Raw genomic sequence first — 15,360 nt, 5'->3', positions numbered from 1 at the left:
TTTTGCAGGCCCAATGCTTAGTTGCTGTCAGACTGCCACTTCTCTACTACTTTGCATGCCCATTGCTGCCCACATTGGAGCCTACCATATACAGCATTTGGCCGCTTTGTCTCGCTTTACTAGCCATTGTTTCTCCAGGTTGGTATCAGCTACATGCTGTAAAATAAGTACTGCTTATTAGCCCTACCATGCCCTGTTAGTACCCTGATAGAACATATCCGAGGGCGATATGCCACGTTAAGCTTCAATATTATAATATGTAGTTTGCCTACCACCATATCGTTATTCTTCTGAACACCTTAGCAGCTGCACAATACTACAGCAAAAGCGGCAGCTGCTCCAAACCTGTTAAACACCCTACGACGGCCATGACATCTCCCACTACACTAAAGATTAAAACCCACTAATTTTCTGCCGCCCTGCAAGTTTAACACTCTCTCACACGTCCATTAAGCCAACCTTATTCTTACCAGAATTAAACGCAAGTACCAAGCCTCACAATATTAACTGACTCAGCCTTCCTAAAACAGTAGAAGCCATATCCCCTAGCCAATGGATCACTCTATATGCCACTAAGCCAAAACCCAACCAGCCCTGCTCTACTGGAATTAGAAACAGTAGGCTCGGCTCTAGACTTTTATTTCTCTTCCCAGGCCGAACGCGCAGTTGATTCTAGTATCCCACTGGGGACCAACAATCCTACACCTAAGGCTAACTACAAGAAAACAACAGAGTCAACTACAAGAAAGAATCTCCCTTATTGCCCCACATCACTAGCACCTGCATCAAAGACGCGCTAATAAAACGCCAGATCTATGGTTGCTCATGGCACAGACATTGCTGATCTAATCAAAAACAGAGTCCTATATTTGCTAGCCATATCAGAAACATGGTTACATGACGCGGCAGGCCCGTCATGGTTACTGGCCATACCAGACTCATACTATTGTGAGAGCAGACCGAACAATTTCGAACGGGGGAGGCATTGCCGTTATAGCAAACTCAAGTACTCTAACAGTACACCTAATCTATAGACCACCGGGTCCGATTGGATCCTTCGAGGAAGATATTAAGACCATACTTGCAGATACCAAACGCACCTCTCAAATTCTACTGCTAGGCAATTTCAATCTGGGCTTCCTTGACCCGAACAACCAACATGCTAAGACCCTGGCTGAGACCATTACTGAACTAGGGCTCATGCAAAGAGTCAACCAGCCTACCCACGAGAATAACAAGCTACTTACCAACTGGTAACGTTCTTTCGACTGGATGTTCCACCAACGTATTCCACATCTTTGACATGTAATGTGCACAGCTGTGGACATTACATGTCAAAGATGTGGAATACGTTGGAGGACACAATCCATTCAAAAGGCAGAATACTAGATTGGGTGGCAGATCTAAATTGTGAGACGGCAATTACATCTGTTGAACCTCAATCGTGGACTGACCATCACTTAGTCTCGTTCACACTCACCAAACGCACAGCAACCAAATCCATCCCAATAGCCCCACCCATGCTCACTAGGAATAAACTGAACATAACAGCTGATAAGCTTTTGCCTCTCCTGCTCCTGTCGAACTGTGCACCATAGTCCCTAGACCCGGCTAGTAGCCCTACATAACTCCTATTACACAAGCGCTAGACAGCATCGCTCCCATTAAAATGTGAAAAGGCAAACCCAGAGCCCACCCAACTCGTGGTTCACACCTCAGTTAAAAGCTCTTCGAGCAGAGAATAGAAAATTAGAAGTTTTGTGGAAAAACCTGCCCTCTAAAGAAAATTAACACAACCTGAATGAAATGTCCTCCAAGAATAAAGCGGAAATATTACTAAAAGCAAAACGTACAACAAGACGATAAAGCTAGATCCAGCACTAAGGAACTTGGTGATCCTGAGGGAAATGGAATCCCCTATTCCCGCCCCCACGCCCCCCCCCCGGATAAAGTATGGCGCACTAACATACAAAACACCCTAACAAAATTGCCCTCCTCCAAAATAAAATTGAAGCCAAGAAACTTAACCTTACAAAACAAGATAATCACGACAACCCTCAAACACTACAAACCTGCACAAGAATTCCAATTTTCTTAGGTCACCACCCAAGAGGTGGAAAAGATCATCGCCTCGCTTAACCCCTCGAAATGCCAGGGAGATCCATGCCCCAAATTATCAAAGCAGCTGCCAGAGATCTGGCGTCTTTTATCACAAAATTAATAAACGCCTCATTCTGCGCCTCTGATGTCCCCACTAATCTCAAGGATTCTTGGGTACTACCTCTACTAAAGAAATCACTGGACCCAACCAACTACAGGCCTATTACCACCGTCCCGTTTTTACTCAAAATAGATAAAGCTGCATATCTCCAGATCCAGCATTACCTAGAATCCAATAACCTATTAGGACTAAGACCATCAGGCTTCAAACAGCTTCATGGTACAGAACTGCCACTGTTTGACGATCTGGATCATCTGGGTGTCACCTACACGAACTATGCAGATGACATCCAGATACTCTTACCCCTCTTGGGTGACTAGGACACAGACGTGGCTCTAGTTAATAGAATATACTTAATCATTCAGGCATGGATGGCAGCCCATGGCCTATGCCTGAATGATGACAAAACAGATCTTGATCCTAGGTGCCCCGAGCCAAACTTATCAAATTGGGTAGCCAATATACCTCATTTAATATTGATGGCATTGACATCAAAGTTGCCAAAGAGACAAACTCTAGGATTCCATTTACACTCATCCTTGAACCTATGTAAACAAGTGAACGCAACGGCCTCTGCAACGGCGTACAGGTGCAAGCTGTTACAGGCATGCAAACTCTTCCCATCTTCTAACAGCTGCACCACACTAGCGAGAGCCCAAATCTTGTCTAAACTTTTATTGCAATGCCCTCTATGCAGGAGTGAACAAACGATTCTGAACAAACTACACATTTTACAAAACAATGCCTTAAGAACAGCCATAAGTATCCCTAAGAGACAACATATCTCTGAGGTGATAAGAATGCTAATTGGCTCTCCATCAAGGACAGGATCCAATTCAAAATTGTCTCCATCACTCAAATGTCTAAACAATGCTGCACCGCAGGATCTAAGAAAATCAAGAAAAAATTCTCATCTCGTCCCACCAGGACAGCAAACTTGCATTGCATTGCAGTTCCCAGATACAACCTAAAAAAAGCTGGGGGCACAAGCTTTCCTGTCCTGGCCACCCATTCATGGAAATCTCTCCCCATTCATTTGCGAATGGATCAAACGTTCCAAAAGGGGTTAATCTAGAATGACATCTGACCTCCGCTTGTTTTTTACTCCCTGCGCGCTTGACGAGCACGGCATGGTCTCCTTTGTCAGCCTACTATGCAATTCTACCTACTTCTGTACACTATTTGGATTGTGTTTACCTCCAGGTGGAACTATAACATATTTCTGTGCAATACTGTATTTGGATTGTATTTATCGTCATGTCCAACTGTAACACTTGTATTTCTGTACAATGCGCCCAGATACCTACGGGTTGGGTGCGCCAAACACACACAAAACAAACATGGGTAGCGGGAAGTCTCTGCTGAGCATGTCCAGCAGAAGAGCGAGTGCCCCTAGAACATGTTGAAACAGTAGGAACATCTCTTGTTTGAGAGCCCAATTCCAAATGTGCTGGGACAGTTTGGATAGCCCTGGAGAGTGAGTGCCCTCTTGCTTGTTCAGGCAGTACATGGCTGTGGTGCTGTCGGTGAGGACCAATACTGTCTTTCACTGCAACTGTGTCTGAAAAGCTTTCAGCTTCAACAGGTTTATGTGGTTGGATGCTACTGCTGTAGTACCAAACGCTGTGCGCCGTCTGCTGAAGGAGGTGGGGGCTCCCCACCCCATGAGAGATGCGTCCGTCGTGAGTGGCTTGTACTGCAGGGGTGGTGAAGGTTTTCCCCTTCAAGAGGTTTTCCCTCGATCACCACTGTAGAGAGAGAATGAGGGCTGCCAAGACAACCACTAGATCGTTCCATTGGCCTGACACCACTGGCTGCTGAGCCACTCTTGCATGTGGCGCATGCGCAAACGTGAGCGACGGACCAAATAAATGCAGGATGCCATCATCCCCAACAGTTGCATGGCCTTGCATACCATCACCTCTCGACTGGCTACATTTCGTGGGTTCTAAAAATGCATGTTTTGAACCCTCTCGTTGGAGGGGGAGACCAGGCCATCTTCTGTCTGAATTAGGGCCCCCCCAAACTGCTCGACTTGGCTGGGGTCTAGCCTAGATTTCTTCTCATTTCTGGAGAATCCCAGACTGAAGAGTAGGTCTATCGTCCTTTGGGTGTTTGACAGGCATGTTCCGTAGGAGTCCCCTGTTATGAGCCAGTCGTCGAAGTAAGGATTAACTGGGATGGATTGCCTATGCAGGTGAGCTGCTGCAACTGCCAGCACCTTTGTAAATACACTTGGGGCTGAGCCAATGCTTAATAGAAGGACCTTGAACTGATAGTGTTTGTTCTCGATCATGAACCTTCAGTATTTACTGTGTGCCAGCAACATTGAAATATGAAAGTATGCATCTTTCATGTCCAATGTTGCCATGTAATCTCCCTGTGTTAGTTGAGGGATTACTTCCTGCAGCGTTATCATTCGAAACTTATGTGGTTTGACAAACTTGTTTGCTGGGTGCAAGTCTAGCACACGGTGCATGGGGAGATCCTTTTAGAGTACAAGGAAGTACACTGAATAAATACCCTTGTTTACCTGTAGAACGGGGACTTCGATTGGGCCCTTTTTCTGCAGGATCTCGACCTCTTGTAGCAAAATCTTCAGGTGTTCTGGTGGTCTGGGGTAATCCCCTCCCATGCGTGTAAGAATGATGTTATACATCCCCGACCAGGGAGGCATGGGAGGGGACCCAGATCTGCGAGTCATTTCTGATTAGAGGCCGGGGAGTCTCTAGGGGTGGCATTGTGAGCCCTTCCTTTGTCACAGTGCTGTCCCTCTAGGCGGATACGGATTTTAGGCAGCAGAACCCTGTCCTGAGGACCATGTGTTACCCATTCCATATTGGTTATGTGGGGAACGCGAGTAGGAATATTCGCGAAAGGAGCAGCGAGAACTCCCACCTCGCTGCTGAAAGGGCCTTTCAGTGATCTGGTTTAAAGATTTCAAAGTCTCATGTTTCTTTTTTTGCAGTTTCTAGCGCCTCATCTACAGCGTTACCAAACAGGTTAGATTCCTCCACCGAGTTTTTTAACCAGGCGTGTCTCTGCAAAAACGTACCTTGGGCCAGAGTTCTCCCTGCTGTCTCTGCAGCATCTACGGTGTTCCTACGGATATTAGGATTTACCCGACTACCCTCTGCCACAACCATAAGCAAACGTGAACATACTGGTTCAGGAACCTCCTGCAGGCCCTCCTTCAGCAGGTTCCATTGAACATTGCAATAGCTGGCCAACAGCATGTTTTGTTTGGCAATCCTGGTGGAATACGCTGCCGCAGTAGTGACCTGCTTTCCTAGGGCATACAGTTTCTTGCAGTCCTTGTCCAGCAGTGCCTCACCTGTGACCTGTGAACAAGGGTACCCCCGCTCTCTAATTGTAGTGACCAGGAGATAATCTGGAGTGGCATGTCCCTGAATGTAGAGAGGGTCTGTAGGGGAGGGGCCAAAAAGTTTCTCCACTCGTGGGTCCACAGCCCTCATCTGTGACGGTCCCAGTAAAGAAGGGGCGATGCACCGCTTAATGGCGTTTAATAAAGGGATAGCCTGACTGGTAGGTGGCTTCTCCTTCAGAACGTCCTCCACAAAGTCAGAGTCTTGCACTGCTTCTTTTGTGGCTATTTGAAAATGTTCAGCTTTTTTCAGAATGGCATTAAATGGCATCTGGTCATCTATGGGAGACGCCTGTCGCGGAGGTGAGGAGGCGGGAGGATCCATGCATATTGTGTCAGGATCTGGGGTATTGGTAGGTGACAACCATGATGGGTTATCCACCGGTGGCTCATCTCCCCGATCTTTGGCCTGGTCAGTGGGATCCTCAAAGGGATCCTCTTGTAAAATGTGGTCTTGAGGAATCTCTTCCTGATCCGTCCGGTGGGAGGTCCTCTGAAATTTAGACACTGTGGGGTGAAAGTCCTCCTCACTAGGCCTCTTGGGTATGGTAAACCTTTCTGATAAGTCCACAAACTTTGCAAGCCTATTGATACACCCCTCAAACCCATCCCTGGTCCATAAAGAGGAGCCACAGGGAGAAAGGGCTCCTCTTGGAGAATCTACCGGCTTAGAACGTCGAGATTTATCTGAGAGTTTTAGATAAAGGCTCAGGGCTCTCAAAATAGTCTTCCTGCCTTTCCCGATGTGTGAACGGGTCTTTCTACTTGTCTTTGGGCTTATTAGCTGCCGAAAAAAATCTATGTGAGACTTGCAGATGTTCGGCGTTTCTGGGAGGGGTTTAGGCTTTTCAAGCAGCTTCGCCGTAGATTTCAACGTTGCTGGAATCTCATGCGTCGGCACGTTCTTAAGAGGCGTCTTGACAGCCTTCCGAATTTTGGTGCCGAAACCCTTGAAAGTTGAGCGCTGCTTACGCAGTTGCGGGGAGGGCTGCCGACCACGTGGATCGGCGGGTTCCGTCGAGGAGCTTGGGGTACCCGTTGGCGCCTTGGACCGTCCTGACGAATCCCTCAAGGCCGTACTGGGTGTTTTGTGCTTGCTTTTATGAGCAGCGGGTGCGTCCCTGTCACCGGGATGTACACTCCCCATAGCAGAACCATTGGCCTGCCTGCCTGCTGGGACCAGACAGTTCGGAGCATGATCACTCCGATGAAAAGTCGATGGCATCCGTATCAGAGCCACAGATGTCACTTAACTCATCACTCGGCGCCTGTGGTGGCAGGGGAGCTACCATCGGCCTGCATCATGGTGTAGGCCACCCACCGTTTAACGTGACGCTCTTTGATTGTCTTAGGACGCAAGAGCGGACAAGACCGACAGGATGCCTCGTGATCTCGAGGGAGACACTTATTTCACCTCTGGTGCTTGTCCATCCAAGGGTACTTGCCTTTACAAGAAGGGCAAACTTTAAAGGGTGTCCTATCCATAGCTCAGGTTTCCAGGAGGGGAGAAGGAAATACATTCTTGAAAGAAATGGAAAGCGCTGGACCCCACTCTCCCTACTGTATAGGCCGGCCAGAAGGCCCGGCCACGCTGTCAACAGTGTTGACCGGAGCACCAGTCGTCTAAATCCAGGGTTGTCTTCCACTGTCTTCAGTGGTGGCAGATAAGTAGTTGTCGATGAAGGGGACAAATATATATATAAACGACCGGAGATCGTGGACAAAGAATTTAATTTGCAATTTGTCAGCGCTCTGCATAAGGAGACCAGCGAGCTGGCCAGGAAAAAACAATCTGTGGGACCTCGACGGGTGAGTGATTTTGTCATGTTAGGGATAGTGTTACAGGCACGCCCATGTCGACGTCCCCTTTCTATCCTCGAAAGACAAGATGTAATACTCCACGATTACCACTAGATGTCAGATGTGATTCTAAGCAGATTCACAAGCATCAGAAACAGTTTTCTCCATTAGGACAGATCTCTTCAAACACACCTCAACCAAGAGTTGCGTTTAAACCTCCCCAACACCAAATATGCACTTCTGTGTAGTGGAAAGTTGCACACAGCAGTGTTTAAACAGCCGCGTGAAGCAGTGTTCAGTATCTGCGCCAGGCAGGGCTTTCACACATTGCGAACAGGAAACTGCCAATTGCTGGGAGTAAGGAAATGGCTTGGACAGCAAAGGGATAAAGGTACCTTTTTGTTTTTTAATAGCAAACAGCCAAAACCTCAGGCATACAAATCAATTCCTGCATAAGAGGGAGAGGAGAATATGTTAGTGATTACTTTTTGTTGAAATGAACATCTATACTGCATTGACAAGAGCCAGTCCCTTCAACAAATAAACTATGTGAAGCTCAGAGGCCACAACTGCATAGATAAAAGGAGAGGTTATTCAGCATAAACACAAAGCTGTTGCTGAAGTTGTGATTGCAATGTGACAAAAATCATAATTGGGTTGCGACAGAGATCTAAAGCAACACACTAAGAGGTAGAAGCTTCAGGGCTCTGAGAAGTGGTAGAAGATGGAGCTAGAATAAGTCCTCTTTAATGAACAGGTCTCTAGAGGCTTGCGTTCAGCCTAGTGCTTGATCATTTAAAGGTTACTTTGAAAGGCAGCTCGAATGTCAGAAAATACTGGCACTGAGAAGAGAGGATGGAACCAATGTACACTGGGTTAGCCTGTAAAACATTTAGTAAAAATAACTTTCCATTAAAAAAGGTGCATTGTGAATGCCTTTATATCAGGTTAGATAACGTTGAACTCAAGAATAAGTAAGTATCGAGTTAAAAATAGTTAATGCTAAAGAGTTTGTTTACACAGCCATCTGGCATGCAGAGTTGGATTTTAATATTATGCAAGATGATTAATGTGTATAAGTTACATTGATCAGAGTTACATTTGTTACTAGGCCTATGCTATTAAATTGTCATTACCAGTAAAAATTACACAAAGAGCACATACAACCATGAAATGGCCAACTTAGTTCAAACATTGGTTAAACCCAAGATGTGTGTTTATGCAGGAAATGTTAATGTCAGCTTTCTGCAAAACCGACCTCTTAATCAGTGGTTCGCCCATTAAAAGAGCAGAGTAAACCACTGTGTACACAGAAAACGCTTTCGTAAATTACAAGAAATATAAGCTAAATACATGACAAATTCAGGACTTTCCTAGTTGTTGCTGGGTGGACTCCCATAAATGACATTGATGGATGCATGACCAGCCAGTAATGGAGACTTCAGAAGAACCCTGAACCTTGATCTGGTAGAGTAATAAGCCCTCTTCTAAAATGTGCATCTGTCCATTAAGGAACCTATTAAAATTATTCCTTTTTTCACATATCTGCTTCAGAAGATTTCTGCGTTCGTGGACTGTAGACCCTGAACCCAAAAGGCTGAGGCACAAAATGTTGCACACAACATGCTGTGTGTCAGGGCTTCAAAGTTCAGGGCCTGCAGACAGCAACATGAGGCAGCTGGAGACTGCAGCATATAAATGTTAAGGTGCAGGCATAGGTGGCCGACCAGCAGAGGAGAGGTGAACCCCCCCCCCCCCCCCCCTAGAAAATGACTGGAAGAATCTGCAATGTCAGTCTTTTGTTCCCAGCTGTCGGACAGATCCATTTACTGTTAATATCAAGAACCCAACAAAACATGCAATGTGCAGCACTGGAAACAAAACGCATTAAAAAAGTGACAAAATATATTAATCAGCTCCAGTTTGTGAAGAAATTGCTCGCTATAAAAACCTATTTAATACAGTTAAATGCATCGCCTTATGACATGGTAAACTACACTGGGCCAATCGAAGCAGAGGATCGATCTGGGTTTAAGGGAAGAAAACTCACTCTGTCCAAACCAAAATTGCAGTTTCAAATGATGCTTCATGGGTAGAGTGTTTTGGGTATTTAAAGTTAAACACACAGGAAGAGGGGGGAGAGTTTCTGATTAAGCAGCAAAGGCAGATCGCCTATTCAACAGGCAAAATGTTGTTTGGGGTTTCACTTCGATGTAGCCGATGGAAATCTCTAAGGACTTTTTAAGAGGGACCTGAAAGCAGGCGGAACCAGATTTCCAGAGGGATTCGGGGTCAGACAAGGAACAAGAGAACAGCTGGCATAGTTACATTGAGCTGTGAGGTCTGAACCAGTCTTGGGCCTTTAGAAGAAACCAAAAGTGAGTAGAACCACCCAAAACATTTAGATGAATGTCCCATGAATTAATTAAATCCCAGATCATTTTTTGTCCGACAGTAAAATTGAATTCACAGGCACAAATGATATCTCGATATGCGAGCATGGTGTTCAACATGGCTCAGATTTTCAGGGATTGGTAAACCTCTTTAACCTGTAAAAACCTTATAGTTTTTCAACTACTCAAAATGGAATAGGAAGGTTATTTTCCCCCCTTAATTCACAAGGAAACAATATCAATTTAAATCAGCTACATTTTTCCATAAGCCATGGCACAGAAATGAGGATTCTGGCTTAAGTGGACTCCAAATGTCAATTAGAATGAAGTTGTGGATTCCTCTACTTCAATTTTATAATCTATTGCTTGTGTACCCTTTAATACATATTTTGCACTCTAAAATGAAAGCTTTTTGCTGAACCCAAGCCTTTACATTAACTATATCCATGTCTTGGGAGGATAGCTCAGGGGCAACGCGCTCGCCTTGGAAGCAAGACAACACAAACCACCACAGTTTCGATCCACAGGTCCGCGCTTAGAAACCTCTGGGTATTAAGCGCGTTATAAATAACCTATCATATCAACCCTACCAAACATTCCTGTATTTATGTCCAGGCTGGAAACCCACAGTGTAAAACATTTCAAAGTGAATCAACTTGTGAAGCCAATTAATTTCTCTTTTGCCAACACTGGTCAATGGTTTCAGAGAAAACTAACAATTGTATTGTAAAATTAATTACAACAATGGGATTTATTTCCATCAGGTAACTGATGAGAATTTGTGTTTATATTGGTGAGAATTTTATTATTTTGTCTACAAAAGTTATTCATATTTTCTTTTATACGTATGGATGTGTGTATTGTGAATGTAAACAGTCACAAGAAAATAGGCAGGTTACACCATTTCTTTTGTACACAAGCTGCCCATATTCATGTGGAATATTGTGGGTATCTTCCCATTATTGAAAGCTAGGGATACACTTTAATGTTTTATTTTGAATAAAACAGAATATTCAAAGCAAAAACAGACTGTTTCTTGTCCCGGTGTTTTGGGATGCGATTGTTGTGTGGGGGGTATTAGATCAGGAATATTGCTCAGCAAAAAGAAACAGAACTTCTAAATGTAGTATTATTCCATAGGCGAAAGTCATTACAAGAAAGATTGCTGGTCTACCTCTTTGATGGGTCTCGGACACGCACATGGCAGTTCAATTCCTTCAATCACTCTGAAGTCATTTAAAAAATAAAATGGGCAGCCTTGAACCTGTACGAAAAAAGGTCTCCACCATTACAAATGAAGACAAACTTTGCATTTTATTATGGTTACATTTTATTAAATCAGGATCATGTGCTGTTCTCTGCTGAGACAAATCTCACTCTTGTTGCTGCTGCATATCTAGGAAGACCTTGGGGCCTGCCTCAGCATGTAGTCTTACGACATTGGTTCCAGACACTAAGAACAGTCATGTGCACAATCTCAAATCACACTTGTAAGAAAAAGAGCATTTGGTTTTAGAATAAAAATACAAAAAGGTGTACAGATCAGAAGGCAGGACAGGCCACAGGTTTGTCCAACTGGTGAGGACAATGAAAGCCAGGCTGCAGCACTTTTTTGCTAAGGGCACTGGTAAAACCAGATCCAGGTTTGAAAATGTACCCTCCATCAGTGCCTGAAGAGTAAACAAAAGGTTGATTTGGTAATGTATCATACATGGTCCTTTTGTGCAGACACACTGGCAACATGACGCGGGGCAAAGAAAATACCACTTGGCACATTTGCACGAACATTGTGGATCTTTGCTGCTGTGAGAATCTTTTTCATCCATCAGATAATTGCAATTCATTTTTAGAGCACCTTGTACATCACAGATCCAAAGTCCTGAAAAGCGTGGACCCTATATACTATCGCTTGCGTTCCCCTTTCTGTGTTCTTTTTTTTTCCTTTTCCTTACGTTCTTGCTTGACCAGTTTATCCTTCTCTCTCTGCATCTTGTCTTGTTCTTTCTTTTTCTGGGCATCTTCTCGAAGCGACTCTTTCTCCAGCTTCCTTGCATTCATGACATCCTCCAAGTTTGTGTTTTTAAACAGTGCTGAATTTCAGTTGAGGAAATATCAAAAAACATGTACTACCTTTACACCAAACTATTTAAGAGGCATGTATATGTAGCAGGGAAGGAAAATCATGTCATACTGTAAAAGTCTAATTATTAAGCTGTCCCAGCTTGAAATAAGACACATTCATCATAATGACTTGTCTTAGGAGTGTGGTAGAAAAGGAACAAAGAATATACCTCTGACCACTTGTGGGAAGACAAGGTTGTTTTGCTCTCCACCTCCTCAATTAACTTCCATAACACCGCTCCAGCCACTGGACACTAGCACCACAAGCACACAAGGTTCCTACCTGGACACAAATGCCCCCATGCCCTAGAGAAAGACCACCTGGAAACAACCCACACACAATACATGGGTATTTCTGAACTGCACACATCAGAAAATCGCCTAAACCACCTTCTCGTTCCGAGGCACCAGAGTGCCTGGAGACCAAGAAAACAACAATGTTTCAATATAAATTCCAGTAATTTAACATTAAATAAATATATAGGCCTGGACCTAGCCAATAGCTTTGGCTTTTGTATAGTGAACAAGGAGGAGCAGGGAGAGGATGCAGGAAGAGAGGGACCATGGCACTGCAGCAGAGAAGTTAAGTGAAAGACAGTTTTGAACCTGGGGGGTATGCTATGGATAATCTGGCTATGTGGAAATATTTTAACAGGCAGATATCATTGAAGGTAGCCCCATGTTAACCGAGTCTGGAGCAGCCTTTTTTCTACGGGCATTAAAATAAAAAAATAAACAAGGTAGTTAATACTGTACAGCAAGATTTTAAAAACACAAATATACCTCAGGCTCTCAGAGCTGAAGTAGAAAGACAAATTTTAGGTGGGCGTTATTAAATCGGTGTCCTTGAGTTGGAGACCATTAAATGGGGAGATTGTACAAAAGGCACATCTCTCAAAGTCTAGTAGAGGAGCTGGAAAGTAGGACATACATGTTTGGCCCATTCTTTCATCCAGCTAATCAAAATATAGAAGCTCATTTGAAATGGATTTCATTACAATGGGGAGACCTTTAACCTGGATGGTTTGTGTTAACGGCTGAGGCAAAGGCCGGTGCACGTCATGCGCTTTCCAACTTCTATCGTTTTCAGGGTTGTAAAGTAACATAGAAGTGGGCACTATAAAATGGGTTATTAGAGCAATATTCCATTCTTCTAAAAGGTCACCAAGTCTGGAGAAAAATCAGTGTTAGGACTGATCTCTAAACTGTGGCCTGGTGGACAGATGTATACCTAGTTAAGTGACAGGGACAACTCTGTAGCCAAACCAGTTCAAGGTAGCTAGGCGATTGGTCAAGGCTTAGTCTTAGGAAGGGTGAGTCCGGTAGGGGACCTTCAACGAGTACACAGTGAAAAGTCAAGAAACACACAGACAGTTATACAAATATTATATTTATTAATTGCCATGCAACACTATGAAAAATGACTTGGCATGCAATATCACAAGAAGTATAAATTACATATATATAATCATTCAAGTATGGCAAAACAAACAACCCCCTACAAAGGAAGGTGAGTATTAGTATACAGCACTTCAGGTCCACAGGAATACCACACTAACTTCAAAAGTACATCCCTAAGATGTATGGGGCCTTGTGCCCAAAGGTTCACCATAGTTCCAGAGTTTTATGAGACGGGGAGGAACATTTGTGGCGGAGTCCTGGGGGCGAATTAATAGTTTCCAACGGTAGTAGACAAGTCGCTCTAATGAATAAAAGTGTTCTGCACTTTCAGAATGCTTGCACAAACAAGCAATGGCAAAGCCAAACTGTTATAAATGTTTCTAAAAAGGTACCCCACTTCTCCAGCATTGGATCTTTCATAGATTCACATGCTGTGAATATTCCCAGTCAGGCTAGGAATCCTCGGTAAAAGTAGTTTACATTTAAAAACTGAAAACGTTGTCACTTTTGTACTCCAGTCATTTTGGGTTATACTGCTCACAGCCAATATGAACACCTCCCTTAGCTCCTCCCCTGTCTGCCATCTTCGGATTTGTTACTGCAAGTTAGTGTAGGGAGTCCTCAAAAATCTTCTCCAACAGTTCTATGAAAAAAATTGGATTTTAACATCTTTTCCGTGACTTTAATGTCGAAATCGGTGACGAGGCAGTCATTGTCGACGGCCAAAACTCACTTCAGGTTGCCTACCCAAAGGCAGTCAACGCTGTCCAATGGCACCCAGTCAATGAAGGCGTCAACAGCCACGTCAACTGCGTCAAAGGATCTCGTTGACAGCATCTAACATCTACGGCTGTGATACCTTCGTCGACTGGCAACAATGGTTACTCCCATGCCATTGTTACCAGTGCCATCGTCACGGATGTCTCCGGCACCGACAACAGCAGTGTTTGCATTGGTGGCCCGGGCATCAATGCCTAACCTTGTGGTGGCCTTGCTGCCGGGTGGTATGGTTGTATCTGAGTCAAGTCTCTCCGCATTAGCAGAGGAGGCCATCAGGTCACCGCCGTCGCCAGCACGCAGGACATCGCCTCCCAGTTCACCCTGGGTGAGGCAAGCCTGATCAGGCTACCACCTTTACCCCCCCCCTGCATTCAGCTGAATCCATCAGTCTACCAGAGCCACTGCTGCCTATACAAAGAGGCATGTCACTGGACATTTGATCTACTCTAACCACTATGGTGGCACCTTTGCAACAACAGCTGCCTACACCAGCCCCGGTTACAGAGCCCATCAAGCAACCGCACATAGATTTTCCTGGGCCTTCCAGGGAAATGGACGACATCCCTTGTCCCCCCCAGAAAGGGTAAGCACCAGTAAGTACCAAAGATGCTGTCGGATACTGGGACAGACAGATCCAGACAATGGGGTCCCCACACACAACCCAGACTAATGAATCTGATTATTTCATCACAGCTGAGGGAACCAGGTGATGTTCCACTCAGGGACTCACCCACTGATGAAGTAGGGGTCTTCCACACGCTCATGTCCAGTGGGGCCACAATGTTCAGCCTTGCGCCGGAGGAGCAGTGAAAGGAGAGTGCTGTACCAGTGCAGAGAGCAGCGCAGGAAAATCGGTCATGTCTAACCGGCTATTGGAAGACGTCTGGAGGATGGCCTGATCACCTTAGCGTAAATCACGACTGCCATGGCTAAAAAAAAGACCAAAAGTAGAGCCCGAGAGAGCGCCGCCTGCCTCCGCACCCAGCCCACGCCAGACTCTGGTCTCTGTGGCTGTCAGAAAAAGGTCAGCTAAACCCTGCATCACCCCTCCCCCCCAACACGCCCCCCCCCAGACAAGGAAGGCAAACGCCTTGAGTAAGAAGATCATTACCACCACAGCCACGACTATCAGGGAGGCTAATGCAATGGCCATACTCGCAGTTTACAATTGCGAGCTGTGGTACACGTTGGGTCCCTTGCTGGAAACCGCCCACTCCTTGGGCACACTACAGCAAAGGCACCAGTCCTTTAGTTCAGGA

At 45.0% G+C, this 15,360-nt stretch overlaps 1 protein-coding gene across 1 annotated transcript in view; it reads right to left on the bottom strand.

Annotated features, from left to right (window-relative positions):
* Positions 1 to 11,094: 11,094 nt before the first annotated feature.
* Positions 11,095 to 15,360, bottom strand: part of CCDC43 (coiled-coil domain containing 43) — a 187,989-nt gene continuing 183,723 nt past the window's right edge. Inside the window, exon 5 of the mRNA XM_069634270.1 lies at positions 11,095 to 11,889. Within this exon, the coding sequence (XP_069490371.1) occupies positions 11,702 to 11,889 (188 nt within the window). The 3' untranslated portion in view covers positions 11,095 to 11,701. The remainder of the gene's footprint in view (positions 11,890 to 15,360) is intronic.

This window comes from Ambystoma mexicanum, chromosome 13, assembly GCF_040938575.1.
Source record: "Ambystoma mexicanum isolate Mex_15411 chromosome 13, UKY_AmexF1_1, whole genome shotgun sequence".
In the NCBI taxonomy this organism is placed as follows: Eukaryota; Metazoa; Chordata; class Amphibia; order Caudata; family Ambystomatidae; genus Ambystoma; species Ambystoma mexicanum.
The sequence above is the reverse complement of the archived record's forward strand: the minus strand, read 5'-3'. Positions and strand labels throughout refer to the sequence as shown.